Source organism: Gopherus flavomarginatus, chromosome 21, assembly GCF_025201925.1.
Source record: "Gopherus flavomarginatus isolate rGopFla2 chromosome 21, rGopFla2.mat.asm, whole genome shotgun sequence".
NCBI classification, from domain to species: domain Eukaryota; kingdom Metazoa; phylum Chordata; order Testudines; family Testudinidae; genus Gopherus; species Gopherus flavomarginatus.
In genome coordinates, this window is record NC_066637.1 from 4,137,196 (window position 1) to 4,150,785 (window position 13,590).

Here is a 13,590-nt window from a genome sequence, read left to right on the forward strand (position 1 = left end):
CCCGTCGAAGCGCGAAGGGGCACAGGAATGTTTAGCGTGCCTGCCACGTAAATGCCTTGCAACGCCGGCTACACCAGTGCCATGCAAACGCCTGTTCTCACTTTCAGGTGACATTGTAAATAAGAAGTGGGCAGCATTATCTCCCGTAAATGTAAACAGACTTGTTTGTCTGAGTGATTGGCTGACCAAGGAGGACTGAATGGACTTAGTATTTTTCAATTCACCTCACTTTGTTTATGGTGCAAATATTTTTAAAATCAATTATTTGTTTTCTATGAAGCACGTGCATTAACTGTGATTAATTGACAGCCCTAATATTTAATCGCAGGACAGTTTAGCATGAAAGACGGTTCTATAGCGCTATCGATCTCAGGGTCTCAAAGCAGGTCACAATTCCCTATGAGGTAAGGATCATCCCCACTTTGCAAACAGAGGCTCAGAAAATTGAGGAGACTTACCCCAGGTCATGCAGGAAGCTGCAGCAGAGCTGCAAATAAAATCCAGACCTCCTAGATCCCATCTAACCACAAACACAGTCTCCCAAATAAGCTCATTGTCCATCTCTAATTTGTCCCTGCAGGAAAAACGGAGAACAGGTCAGGTGTATTCCTGACTTGGTCTGTTCCAGAGACTTTTGATTAACCCACATCACCCACCCTTAGCACTGCAAACAAAGCTAACTGCAGTGGTGGGAAGGAGCCATTTTGGCCCCGTCTGAGCAGAACTCTCCTAAGCAGTGAGGCCTTTTCGCTTTGGGATCTGACTTCGCCTTAAAAGAAACCAAAACAAAACCCACTGGCAGCGTTCGTTCTGGGACCGGGTTTAAAACTCACCCTCCAGCCAGGCAACGTGACAGAGCCTGCCTGTAGCAGAGAACAGTCACCACCAAGTCACTGAAAGCCCATGGACAGGTGCTGACGGGGCCACGAGACGTGCTGCAGGGTAAAGCAAGGAGAGCGATAAGGAATGAAACCTGGCAGGCTCAGCCACACTAACTCTTGCATTTCCCCCACCCTCCGAGGATGCCTGTGCACTCCTGAAAGCAGCGGGGGGGGGGGGGGGGGGGGGGAACAGAACGGGCAAGTGAAGGACCCGCAGAACAGGGAGCGAAGAGGCAGCAGCAGTGCCGGTACCCTGCTAATACACCTCACCTCGGACATGGGGGAAGCAAATGGTTCAAGGCAGGAGCGGCGCCAGGGTTTTTGGCGCCCTAGGCGAGAGAGTCCTTCCATGCTCCCGGTTGCTGGCGGCAGTTCTGCGGCAGGGGGGGGTCCTTCTGCGCTCCCGGTCTTCTGGGCACTTCGGCGGCAGGTCCCGGAGCGAGTGAAGGACCTGCTGCAGAATTGCCGCCGAAGACCTGGAGTGTGGAAGGACCCCCCGCCGCCAAATTGCCACTGAGGGTGGCAAAATGCCACCCCCCCCCCAAATCCTGGTGCCCTAGGTGACCGCCTACGTCGCCTAAATGGAAGCGCCGGCCCTGGTTCAAGGCCAAACCTCCTTCCGTCTCCAGGCTGACATGGAGGGGAGGCACCAGTGCTGAGCATGGCCTTTGGGATGTGGACACCTGGCAGCCCGCACCCCATACAGCCACCATAAATGCCAGTCACTATCCGCCTGCACTTAAACAAAGACCCGACATGACCCTGACCCCCAAGACACCGCAGGTTTAGCCCCACAAATGCCAAACAATTCTTACCTTACAGCTTTGCCATGGGAAGTCAGCTGCTCCTGCCAGCATCAAACCAGGCCTCTTTCATAGCAATGCAATGACTGCCCCAACTGAAAAGCAAAAGCCTCATTCGCTGCATGGGAACCCCCCCCCCCCCAAAAAAAAGCGGGGGGGCAGCAAGTAACTACTTTGTACAGGCTTTGAAACTCCCATTTCTATTTAATACACATTTATGTCGCTCCTGGAGTTTTCCCCCATTTGACATTTCTGAAGGATCCATGCAGGCTGCCAGTCTAGCTTTCCTGAATGGCTATATATTCCTCTGACTGTGTGATGTTCTACACAACGCCTCCAGATAACTTCTCGTATTGTATTAACCAGACTTCTCGCTGAGTAGCTCCAGTGACACAGAACTAGCAAACCCTCTTGCTGCTCATAACAAATCAGGAAGTTTATTGGCTTAAATGTTTGCTACATACACTATACCCAGATGACGTGAACACTGCTGTGAGTAACAATTACAGGCTCAAGGTGTTAGAAGTCCAGATTGGAGCGCGCGCGCGCGCGCACACACACACTCTCTGTCTCTCAGCCTCTCCCCCCTCCTCTTCCCTCTCTCTCTCAGCTTGGCATTCAGGTCATTTATGCCCAGCCAGCAAATCCAAGTAGCAGGGCGTACTTATAAGGGCATGGAATATTAGAACGGGCTCACACAGCCATGCGGGGCGTGAAGCACGGTACTGTCTGCAGTGCATGTCTGTCCCCCCAAACACGGAGGCCAGAGTAATTTCAAACACATTTTCCCGCTAAAGCAAGAAAAAAGAAAAAAACCATTTGGGGAGACCAGAGAACCGGAAGGAAGAGAGGGGGAGCCAAAGCTTTAATTCTTTCCATAAGTAAAACTGATGCACAGGGGATTCCTTCATGTAAAAAGCTTCACTCAACAAAGTGCTTGAAATGGCAGAGCAGGGTGAGCTGCAGGAGACCGCCCAGCAGAACTGTAGAGTATGAACCGTGCCCAGTGGGAGGCTCACTGCTCTCTGCATAGCTAGGGACGAGCTGTTACACGAACTGGCTACACAGGCTTTCGTTCCTAAGAATTCCAACTCCCAAAGCCGTTCCTAGGGCGGGAGGTCACGAACAAGTTCCTTCCTGGTCAACCTATGCCCCTCAGCCAGACCTGTAAAGAACAGTCATTGGCTCAGACGGTCCTGCATCCCAGCCCTTCTCCCTCTTCGCTGTGTGTGTAAAAAGAAGCCATATTAGAAAACAAAGCAAGATATTTCATTTGTCTCAGATTGCAAAGAGGGAGCAGTATGTTTGCAGCCACATTACCATTGCCAGCTTTGAACCTTACTGGAAAACAGCCCCCCAAAGCTCCCAGCGATCACACCAAAGGGTAACCAGACTCCCATCGTTTTAATCTGGAAAAAGAAATTAAGTTGCTCATTCCTTATTCTGTTGGGTGGGGAAAGAGAAGTCTGGAAAGTCTGTCCTGAGAAATCCTCATTCTAATCAATACGTAACAGATGCCTGTCTGTAAATACGTCCCTCACATAATGACAGAGACTTTCCTACATTCCCAGAATTTAAAGGCAGTTACAGGCCCTGCTGCTAAGACAAACTTCATTAAAATGCAACCAAACCTCCCCCAGTGCCCAGTAGTCGCTACCTGCAAGTTGTTTCCCATTGGCGAGGGGACGACAGAGAGAAGAGGAACCTTGGAGAGGACGTAGTGCCGAGGGTATAAATGATGCATCCAAATCACTGGTGGCAATAGTGATTTCAGGTGCTTTAGGTGATTATGAGACTCCAAGCCTGAAGAACTCCAGTTCCGGGGCTGTGGAGGTGAAAGTCTTTTCACCCTGCAATGTCCCCCCAGGTGCCAGACCCCCCTCACGATGGTCAAGGTCTCCTCATTGTATCGGCTTCAGTTCCCACCGCCCTTGTGGACTCTGTTTCGCCAATAGCTTTGCTGTGTGCTTCCTGGAGAAATACCGCATGGCCAGCGGTTCTGAGCACAGCGAATCTCGGCTGCTTTCTCACACGTTAAAGCCGTCTGCCGGGAGCACTCGGGGGGAGCACAGAGCAGCATTCAAAGGGGAATTCAGGCATCCTTCACACCTCTCTAAGCCTGCCCTGGGTTTTCCTGGAATCCAGGCTCCCAGACAGAACACAGTAATCAGCACCCTACATACTGCGCACTCAGCCTTATTAAAGCCAGGTGCTAAAATACAAAGATTACATGGCACAATCCTCCAGTGACTCCAAACTATTCACATCCTCCAGGCAGTCTGGATCAGCCACGGTGCTGGCTGAGACGATATTTCCATGAAACACCTTGTGGGGAGTGGGGGATAGAGGGAGAAATACATCTGAGTGAGCCAGACTCTAATGAGCCCACTCCTGGCCACAGACAGAGGCTGCAGGTGGGTTTGAAAGGCTGCCTCTATTCCCAACTCTTGAGAGCTCTTTGGTGGGCTTGGCTCACAGCATGCTCAGTAACAGAAATGCTGGTGGCTGCACAGCCAAATTGGTACCTCTGAAGAAAAGCGGAGCAGCCACAGGTTACGACAGGTTTGCTAGATCAGCACTACTGACCAGAGGGAATTTCCATTACAGCTGTTTGCCTTGTACCCAGGCCGCTGGCTAGTTCCAGTTTTTCCTCACTTGTTAGCTCTTTCCTTCCCCGTCACCCTTGCCTTAGCATTTACTCAGGGAGTTGATGGGGTCGGGATGAAAGGGAGGGAACCAGAATCACAGATATCAGGGTTGGAAGGGACCTCAGGAGGTCATCTAGCCAACCCCCTGCTCAAAGCAGGACCAAAGATTGCAATGGATAAAATTAATCCACCCCAAAGGCCCCTACGTCTTCGAGCCTCCACAGCAGTCACAGGATCACAAAGCTGGCTTCCGGGCACTCTTTGTTCTAAGCCGTGAGAGGGTTCCTTGCAGCGGCCTGACTTAAACGGCCTTGAAGCCTCCTGGACTCTTGGAAAATGCATCCTCCTCCCGCAACATTCAGCCCAAGACCAATGCCAGCTGAAAATCCACAAGTTTCCCCACGTAAGTGACCTGTTGTCATCGCACCAATTACTCCGTGGAGGGTTCGTACCCCCTCTGAGACTCCGGGAACGTGGAGCCTGGAGAGTCAAATCTGTCTCGGTGACCACTCCCCACTGTCTAAGACTCAGCTGGGCTTTCTGAACTTAGAAACACCCTGCAGGACAAATCCCAAACCTCTTGTGCAGGGTGCACACAGAGAGCTGGGTAGTTTCTCCTACGCTTATAGTTAGTGTTAAAAACACCGGAGAGCACTCGCTGCCCACCCTCCTTCGTCCCCAAGCCCCCAGCTGCGAAGGATTCACCCTCTGCATGGACGCAGAATCACATAAGCCGCCGTCTCTGGTTTGGATGAAGCTCAGACTTTCAGCGGCTCAGGGCACGTCATCAACAGAGCCCTCCTCAACACTCCAGCCAACGCAGAGCCAGACAGACAAAGGCAGCTAACTCTCTGTTGAAAATGACGACAGACTATTCAAATCAGTAACAAAGGAAAAAATATCAATTTTATAGATACACATTTATCAAAACCACACCTGGACGTGCTCCCCGCAATATTGCAGCTGCAAAGAAGCCCTGTAACTGACCTGCTGCATGTTGAGCTAGGATCCCCGACAAGTGCTCGCCCCAGGACTGAGAGCAATAGGTGATGGCAGAGAGAGAATAGAGGTGAACTGGAGACAGTGGCACACAAACTGAAATACCTAACTAGAGCCCCAGCTCCACATGTGAGTCTTTCAGGGAAGTCTCTCGGTTGGATCTCAAAGCAAGAAGCCATAGCTTTAAATTTCTTGCAGCAAATTCCAGCTGATATTAGAAAACCATCCAGCGGCGTATGAGAGGCCAGGGCAGATCAGATGATGTGAAGTAGCTCCTAGGATTGCTGAAGTCTTCAGAGAGATGACACATCCTGAGTGCATGCAAAGAGATTACACAACCCCTCTCTCTGCACAAAGCGCTCAGGTCCGAGTCAAGTTAGTTCTTCTAGAGAAAGTTAGTTCTTCCCTTGAAAGGAAGGGAAATGGCGTTAGCTCCGAAGATCAGCTGCACGGGAGAGACACTGAGGGCACTGGCGGGTCTGGACCACAGACGTTCCTCTCCTCAATGGTCTAAAGGACCAGCCAGCTTGCAGGGCTGCAGCTCGTGGCCTTATAACTGGCTCACCCCGGAGAAAGAACATTCCGCCCGGGCCTGGGACTCACACGTCCGTCTCTATCCGCAGTCGCTCCATGCGGCGGACGTTGCTCTCCACAGCGTTGCGGTTGGTGATAGGCTGAGCGCAGGACTGGGGAAACCAGCCTCTCTCACCATCTCGCAGTCTCTCGCCCAAGTACCAGCCTAACAGAGGGAGTGAAGCTCTCAGTCAGACGGGAAAAGGAGAACACTTACACGGTGAACACACACAGTCTGCTCCAACCCCCCTGCTTCAGGACACCAGCCAGTCATGAACTGCCCAGGGCCTGGAAGATGCTGCTCTGGCTTGACCGGCACTTCCAGGCTCCCAGCTCCATAGCAGGGACCGTGGGGTTCCCCACACGTGGAGATGCCCTGGAGTTCTGGACCCTGGAAGCCTGTACTCCCTGACAGTCTGCCCAGCTGTCCAACAGAGCCCTGCCTGGGAGTCCACGACAGGGCATCCAACCCAAAATGAAACCGTTTCATCGGAAAGTTTCTGGCCAGCTCTAATCATGACTGCAAATGACACAGACTGCTATGGATTCACGTGGACGTCTGACTGCTGCTCCAGACAGCTCCTATATAGTCCTGGCACATTCACTGGGTAACTTGGCAACACCTGCCATCCCCGGCCCTCAAAGCACTTCCCACAACGCCTCCACGGGGGAAGCCATTCTCCCCATGGGACCGACGTGGTGAAGGGAAGGTCAAATGGTGTTATAGCAGCATCAGGACCTGAGCCCAGGGAAACCTGTGCCAAAAAGTAGGAGTCACCTTTTCAGAGCACAGGTTAGGCTCCCATCTCCCCCTAGATCACACTCCCTTTCCCAGCACTCAGGACTCCTGCCTCGAAGTCCCCTGCTCTAACTTCCAGACCACTCTTCCTCCTCTGCTTGTTACCTCAGTCTCGCCAAATCACTTACCATCCTCTTCGCCGAGGACCAAGACGACATCCGCCTGCTGCAGGGAAATCTCATCTGTCTGTTTAGCCAAGTAGGGCCTGATTATCTCCACCTGCCTCAGCTCTGTTGGGGGAGAGAGAGAATGCAGAGACTGAAAGAAATGAAAAGTGCAGCGTGACTGGACAAAACGCCGGATGACGCTATGGCTCAACTGGACCTGACAGCCAAACACTCAGAGCTACAGTCACAAGTAGAAGGGAGAGGACTGGTCACAGACCAGACAGGCCCTGCTGCATCACCGCAGGCTCCCAAGTGACAGGAGGCCCAAGACAGACGGCCTTCGCTCACGAGCTGTAAAACGGTGCCGAGATGCAGGTGCCACCCGAGCGACTGGGATTATGGCCCATGGCAGATGGGCAAGTGCAGAGCAGACTGAGGTTCCAGTCATGGCCCCCACAACCATTCAAGCTAAGCACTCAGGCACCAGCTTCAAGGTGCTGCTTACCCCACCCACATCTCTGCTCTTGTTCCTTCCATACCCCTCTCCCCGTGGGCTCCCCAACCCAGTCTCCATGTCACATCCTCCCTTGCACTGTTCTCCAGCCATTGGGGCAGCCTAACGCTCTGCTCCGATCCCTCAGTACAGCCACGCTTGCCAGAAGTGCCTCCTACTCCGCTCTGCACCTGTGCTCTGCCCCCCTCTGTCCAGAGCTGTTCCATCTGGGTTCAGCTGCAAGCTCCCGGGGCAGGCTCCACGTCTCACGACGAGCCAGGGGGCGAGTCCCCTGCTCACCTACAGGCGCTAGCTCTCAGCAAGCGGGGAGGATCAGTCAGCACTGTAGCAGCAGTGGCAGGAGAGGCATGGCTGAGCTGCAGAGTACAAACCCACTGGTTTCAGGAGAGTAAAGACTCAGCATGGCTCAGCTAGCTCTGCCTCGACTGCGGGGGACTCACACGAGCACAGGGAGAGAGAGCGGTGTGCATGCTGGTACGCAAGCAGGGGAAATCGCACCACTAGCTCAGAGCATGGATATAGCCTAAAAGGTGCCACTGCACTATGGCTAAATGATTACAGAGAACGGCCTATTAATATCTGTGATGCTTACAACGGATGGTAGGCAGAACGCTGGGGATGAGCCCTGTGGAACTTGATGTTTTTGACCCCAAACCAGGCAAAACGTGGCAAATTTGGGTTTTAAGGTCATTTGATCACAAATCTCAAAGCAAAGCAACAGAGTGGGCAGGAGACGGCACAAACCATATCAGCTGAACAAAAATGTACCCATTTCCAGGAGCTCTAGTCCTACCCTTTGCTCTTACTGGCAAAACTTTGGACACGACTTCTCGTCGATTTCACCTGGTGGAGAGTTTGTTACCCAGGCTGTTCAGAGCTACGGGTCTATGGGAAGGTGATTCGCAAGACTGCCAGCTCTCACAAAGTTATCACAAGTGTCACAATACCTGGGGGGTGGAAGATGGGAAGGGGATCTGAAAGCCCCAGCTCCTGGAGTCATGTGATTAGCAGAGAGTCTCAGTTTTCATTTAAAAAGTTATTAGCCCTTATGGTTCTGGAGAAAAGCCTGAAAACAGGATCCGAGTTAACACTAAAAACTCAAAAACCAGGAAGTGGTGAAAACCCCCCGCCCCCAGCATTTTTTTTTTAAATCCCATGATCTTTATGACAGTCTCAGGATTTGCTTGGGGCCCTGACATAACTTTTCCAACACCTTGGGCTGGCAATGCTAGATTCATAACAATCAAATGAATTAATTGCCACCATCTGGATTATGAGCTCCACAGACAGTGCACGCAGCCAGTGGGCTAAACAGAAGTTGGAGAAAGAAGCTTTATTTCTATCTGATCAGTTGTGAGCTTTTCGTCTGGCAGATATCCCCCCTTCTTCCATTTCCGCAGAGCTTGGAATTAATGACATTTTTGTTCACTTCCTGGTGTACTCCCAGACATGAACTGATTTCGGAGTCACAGACCATGCGAGTTAGCAGCTGCTGAGGCAGAGCCAGCAGAGGGAGCAAAAGTCTCTTTTTCTCTTATTCTGTTCAGAAGAGCATTCCTCCTCCAACTAGAACAGCTTCCTCTCCCTTAGTTAGCATCCAGCTCCACCTTTATAAGAAGCTCACAAGCCAATGACAGAAGCGTAAAGGGACAGATTTAGAGTTAACTGCAGATACTGAGTAAAAGGTCTGATATCTTCATGGGAGGCAAATGCTGGTAGCAGGAGAACGCGCGACAGATTAGAATGGGTCTCCCAACAGGAGAATTAACTAGAGCCTTTCATATATGCACATCCACAGCACAAGCGAATCCCCTGGAGTCACAAACTTGCCAACCAGAGACTTTGACCTTTGGAAAGAGAGCTTTACAGTCCTTAACTGCGTAGAGTCGTACAATAATTAACAGACATCATTGTGCAAGCTACAGACGTTAAAAATAAACCTTAATGACTATCAATAAAGCTTTACCTCCTTTTCGAGCCATGTCATCTGTTTTGTTTTCTCTGTGCATCAGAGCAGTGATCCAGCGAGCCCGGTCACTCCTGTCAAGAGGAAAGAGTTAAAGACCTTGTTATGTGCAGGTGACAAGCGTGGAAAAACCTTACACTATAACCAAAGGGTTCTGCCAGGCTGTAGATAAGAAAGAAATACTGGTCTCCTGCACGTGGTAAATTCCAGCAACCCTCTCCCAAAAGGACCAAACATCTGAAAGACACAACTTTAAATAAATACTCTAATCGCTATGAAGTGGGTCTGGACTTTCTTCTCTGCAGGTTGAAAACCAGAGGGAACGGAGAGATGCAGCTTTGAAGCAGAAGCAGTATAGAAGTTTGCTGAGTATCTCTATAGAGTGACCAGACAGCAAATGTGAAAAATCAGGCTGGGGTGGGGGGTAATAGGCTTCTATATAAGAAAAAGCCTCAACTATCAGGACTGTCCCTATAAAATCGGGACATCTGGTCACCCTATAGCTATAGGACTTTCATACATTACTGAAAAAAAAAAAGGCAAGACACTAAAATGGTGGAGATGGCTGAACTATATACCCAGGATCAGAGGCAAAAGTTTGGGGATCCCCAAAACAACTGTCACTTCTTGTGAAACAGGATCTAGTAGAATGGATGAAGGCTGATCTGGTCAAGCTAATGGGGCTTCCCAGAGGAAGACTCCGTGTGCCATTTTGACCTAAGAACAGCAGGAAGTGGAAGAGCAAGACAAGCCTCGGTAAGAGAGAACAGGATTTAACAGCAGCAAATGGAAGTTACTTATGGCAGAGGGTAAAGGGAAAGGCAGGTGATAAGGATAAAAGAGAAAGCTAAACGGAGGCCGCAGCTGATGGTCTAGAGATTCCAAAGGGGCGGGGGGAGGGGGGAAGCAATGCTGGAGACCTTAGGAAATGAGTTAGCGACTGCATTCTCTGCAGAGGTCAGCATTTTGCAGAACACAAATAGGGAAGAGTTAAGGCACAACTGATTTCTGTGCTATGGGAGAGGAGAGGTTTTGGTGGCCTTTCTAATGTATTTATTCATGTGCTATAAAAAAATCAGGCACTGGTGTAACACACAATAACCTGTTACACATTTTTAACCATGTTCCCCACCCCATCTTGAAAAAATTGAGAGAGAGAGAGAGAGCGCGTGCGAGCACGCATTTATTTAAAAAAAAAAGACACAAAAAAAACCCACCCACCCACACAATATGCAGGGAAAAAAAAAATTCACAGCCCCCCCCCCTTGTATTTTTAGGAAGAAGCCCACAGAGCGACACTCACGGAGAGTCCGCTGACAGCACAACCGTCTCCTCCTTCCCTTCGCTGTTCCTCTTCATGATCACGCGAAACGCGTGGCCGCTACATGGGCTGCGGGTTCCACCACTTGACCCTGGCTTCCCGGAGGGAGACGAGGGAGCGTCGGGGCTTTCTATTTTCTCCACTATTATCTGATCCAGCTTGGCATAGTCCGTAACCATGTAGCTCTCCTCACTGGAGACAACACAGCGCAGCAGGATTAGAACCTCCCAGTGCTGGGCATGCTGCTCGCTGCCAGAGCCACGCTCACCAGGGACGGGAATGCGGTTTACCAGGGCCCAGCCAACACCAGGACACACACAAAGCTTACTTATTCCATCAGACCTTTTCTTAGCTCTTTAACTCACCTCCCATCAAGGCCAAGTGGTTTGTGCAGCCGTTGGGCTCCCCTACAGACGTCTGCTGGCACAGCAGGGGCTGATGAAGTGTGATACGTGACCAAGGTAGCTGTGCTGGCAGAAGCCTCAAGGGCAGATGCCATTATACCAGAAGAGCTGCACTGATACCAGTCCCCTATCCAACCTTTGCTACTGGCTGGGGTTGGACCTCAAAACATAAGGACAGCCACACTTGCTCAGACCAAAGGTCCATCTAGCCCAGTATCCGGTCTTCCAACAATGGCCAATGCCAAATACTGCAATGAACATAACAGGGAAATCAGTGAATGATCCATCCCCATCATCCATTTCCAGTGTCTAGCAGGTGTTGCACTCCTGCCATCTTGGCTAATAGCCCTTGATGGAACTGTCCTCCATAAACCTAATTATTTTTTGAACCCTGTTATACTTTTGGCCTTCACAACATCCCCTGGCAATACATAGGTTGACTGCGCATTGTGTGAAGAAATACTTCCTTTTGTTTTAAACCTGCTGCCTGTTCATTTCATTGGGTGACCCCTGGTTCTTGTGTTATGTGAAGGGGTAAATAACTCCTTATCCACTTTCTCCACACCAGTCATGATATCACAGACCTCTATCTTATCCCCCCTTAGTCATCTCTTTTCCAAGCTGAGCAGTCCCCATTTTTTTTAATCTCTCCTCACACAGAAGCTGTTCCATACCCCAATCATTTTTGTTGCCCTTTTCTGTACCTTTTCCAATTCTAATACATCTGTTTTGAGACAGGGTGTCGAGAACTGCATGCGATATACAAGGTGCGGGTGTACAATGAATTTATACAGAGGCAATAGGATAGATTTGATCTCTTCCCCTTTCCTAAAGCTTCCTAACATTGTTTTGGCTTTTTCTGATTAGTGCTGCACACTGAGCAGATGTTTCCAGAGAACTAGCCATACCTGTTGAGAGGCAGCATTAGCCAGGGCACTAGCCTGCTGGATGACCTGGGCCAACTCATGTCTCTCTCTGCCTTGTTTAGGCTGTAATCTCTTTGGTGCAGGGGCTGTCCTTTACTAAGTGTCTGTACAGCTCCAGTCTGGATCAGACCCTTGACACGCTACTGTAACACGGACCATCACAGCCCACGATGTCCTAGAGCCAATAGCAGAGTGCTTGAGACAGGGGCTGGTTTGATTTTAGCTACTGGCAACCCAGAGTTCAGTTGCCAACTGAACATTTAATCATGTCCTCTTTTTCTGGGATGGTGAATTTCTCAAGCCACCGTGGGAACTGATGTAGCATTTGAGTGCATACAGCCCATAATGAGCTGAACCAGCCATAGAGATGGCAGAATTGCAGAGAGATCCTCCCCACTGAGAGAGAGAGTTCGCATTTCATCTCCTCAGCATGTGCACGTTAGTAATTACTCGGGAGAGCAGTTCACTCTAACTCCTCTAGCAGCAGACTGTGGTGTGTTATTTCCATATAAATCCAACCCTCACCTTTCTACAGCAGACAGCAGCAACAGGATTCCAGAACTGGACAGACAAAAAGGGGACCCCAAAACACTTTAAAGGCCAGGAAACAGGAGAGACAGAAACACCCAGGGATAGCTCAGTGGATTGAGCATTGGCTTGCTAAAGCCAAGGTTGTGAGTTCAATCCTTGAGGGGGCCATCTGGGGATTGGTCCTGCTTTGAGCAAAGGGCTGGACTAGATGAGGTCCCTTCCAACCCTGATATTCCAGGATCCAGAATGCAGAGAATTTAATCAGATATTTGTGTCAATTGGGGGAGTTAAGAGGAAACCAAGCAGTCAAATTATAGAAAACTGTTTAAGCAGCAATGTTGCAGGGCTAATATTCCTCTTTATGTGGTGCTAACCTGGCACAAATGGTACCTGAACCAACCAGAGGGAAGGTGCTTATGCTTGGTGAATTGAGCTTTGTGAGGTTACGTAGCTAGCTAGAGAAACACACAGCCTTGCAAAGAGCTCTGCTGGAAGTGCCATTTTTGGCCAGGCAAACCAAATATTAAATCCTCGGCCCCCCCCCCCCCCGTTCTTTTAAACTATAATGCCTTTGGGGAAAGGACTATCTTGTTCCTGGGGCCTGTAAAGCACCTAGCAGAATGGGGTCCTGATCCATGACCAGGGCTTCTAGGTGCTGTGCTATTATAAATACCACAGGAGCCAATGTTGTGCCCAGGTGGGTAAGTTTTCATACTAGCTTTACAGGGCTCTGATCCGGTGGTCAGGGAGAGATAGCTCAGTGGTTTGAGCATTGGCCTGCTAAACCCAGGGTTGTGAGTTCAATCCTTGAGGGGGCCACTTAGGGATCTGGGGCAAAATCAGTACTTGGTCCTGCTAGTGAAGGCAGGGGGCTGCACACAATGACGCTGCAAGGTCCCTTCCAGTTCTAGGAGCTAAAAAAATAATGGAGATATTCTATTTAAATGTTTCTACTTTAAATTCCAAAGGCTGACTATTGTCTTCTTCCTCCTCCTCCTCTCTCACCTCTTCTTGACATTGTATGCTCTGCTCAAATCTTGGGTCAACACAGCCCCACCCACCCCTAGCCTGGCCCCTGAGAAAAAGCGGTGGATGCCAGCTCCATCAGGCTGGTTTCA

The 13,590-nt window shown here is 50.2% G+C and overlaps 1 protein-coding gene across 1 annotated transcript in view; it reads right to left on the bottom strand.

Moving 5' to 3' along the window:
• Positions 1-5,182: 5,182 nt before the first annotated feature.
• ARHGEF16 (Rho guanine nucleotide exchange factor 16) overlaps positions 5,183-13,590 on the bottom strand; it is a 36,542-nt gene continuing 28,134 nt past the window's right edge. The window contains exons 12-15 of the mRNA XM_050931688.1: positions 10,594-10,803; positions 9,291-9,364; positions 6,832-6,933; positions 5,183-6,070 (exon numbers count right to left, since the gene is read on the bottom strand). Of these exons, the coding sequence (XP_050787645.1) occupies positions 5,931-6,070; positions 6,832-6,933; positions 9,291-9,364; positions 10,594-10,803 (526 nt within the window). The 3' untranslated portion in view covers positions 5,183-5,930. The remainder of the gene's footprint in view (positions 6,071-6,831; positions 6,934-9,290; positions 9,365-10,593; positions 10,804-13,590) is intronic.